Source organism: Condylura cristata, unplaced genomic scaffold (assembly GCF_000260355.1).
Source record: "Condylura cristata isolate star-nosed mole 26May11 unplaced genomic scaffold, ConCri1.0 scaffold00008, whole genome shotgun sequence".
Lineage (NCBI taxonomy): Eukaryota > Metazoa > Chordata > Mammalia > Eulipotyphla > Talpidae > Condylura > Condylura cristata.
In genome coordinates this window covers 2,460,672-2,461,518 of record NW_004567109.1, presented here as the reverse complement: position 1 = coordinate 2,461,518, position 847 = coordinate 2,460,672, and the positions used below count along the sequence as shown (strand labels likewise).

The following is an 847-nucleotide window of genomic DNA, read 5'->3' as shown; positions in this document are numbered from 1 at the left end:
TGCTTGTTCCACTTGGTGACCAGCAGCAGCCGGGCCAGCGCCTCGGGGAAGCGCTCCTGGACCTCGCGCCGCATCTTCCACACCAGGTCCTTCTCGTGCTCGTACAGCTCCCCGCACCCCCGGCGCTCCAGGATCTCCCGCAGCTGCAGCTGCTGTGGGGCGCAGGCGGGTGAGGGCCGCGCCCCGGCCCGCACCTCGCGCCCCCGGCCCCCAGCTCACCTCCTCCTCCGTGAAGTGCCCGTGCTCCCCGTGCCGGCCCAGCTCCAGGATCTGCAACAGGCGGCCGCGCTGAGCGGGCGTGGGGGCGGTCGGCCCAGCGCCCCAGGGCGGTGTCAGTGGCCTCTGGGCCGGCCACTGCCAGTGGCAGGGACTGTCCCCGGGGTGTGGGGCCTCAGCAGCGTCTCTGGCCTCCGCCCAGGGGGCCTCTCTCCAGCAGGGCCGATCGGTGGACTGCCTAACTGCCCAGAACCCCCGGGGGGCCCCCTGGCTGAGACCCCCCGGGGCACACGAAGACTCTCCAGAGCCCAGAGGCCCCCAGTGTGTGGGGGACGTAGCGCCCAGCCCTGGGCCTCACAGGGCGTGGGGACAGTGCTGGGTGGCCCCGGACACAGGGCCAGCTGGTCCCGCCGCCTCTGCGCAGGGCAGGCCCTGACCCCGGGGGTCGGGGTCCTCACTGACCTTGTCCAGGGCCGGGTAGTACACAGGGTGGGGGGCCACCTCGGGGAGGCAGATGACCAGGGCGGCCGCGCTCTCGGTGTTGGGGTTGCTGCGCACGGTGCCCGCGGGGTTCAGCAGCTCCCCTTTCTCGTCTGGACACAGGGACAGAGGGCGCTGCGGGGGAGGCCCC

At 73.7% G+C, this 847-nt stretch overlaps 1 protein-coding gene across 1 annotated transcript in view; it reads right to left on the bottom strand.

Annotated features, from left to right (window-relative positions):
• PIK3CD (phosphatidylinositol-4,5-bisphosphate 3-kinase, catalytic subunit delta) overlaps positions 1–847 on the bottom strand; it is a 22,935-nt gene that overhangs the window by 4,418 nt on the left and 17,670 nt on the right. The window contains exons 10-12 of the mRNA XM_012722066.1: positions 679–809; positions 220–270; positions 4–152 (exon numbers count right to left, since the gene is read on the bottom strand). Of these exons, the coding sequence (XP_012577520.1) occupies positions 4–152; positions 220–270; positions 679–809 (331 nt within the window). The remainder of the gene's footprint in view (positions 1–3; positions 153–219; positions 271–678; positions 810–847) is intronic.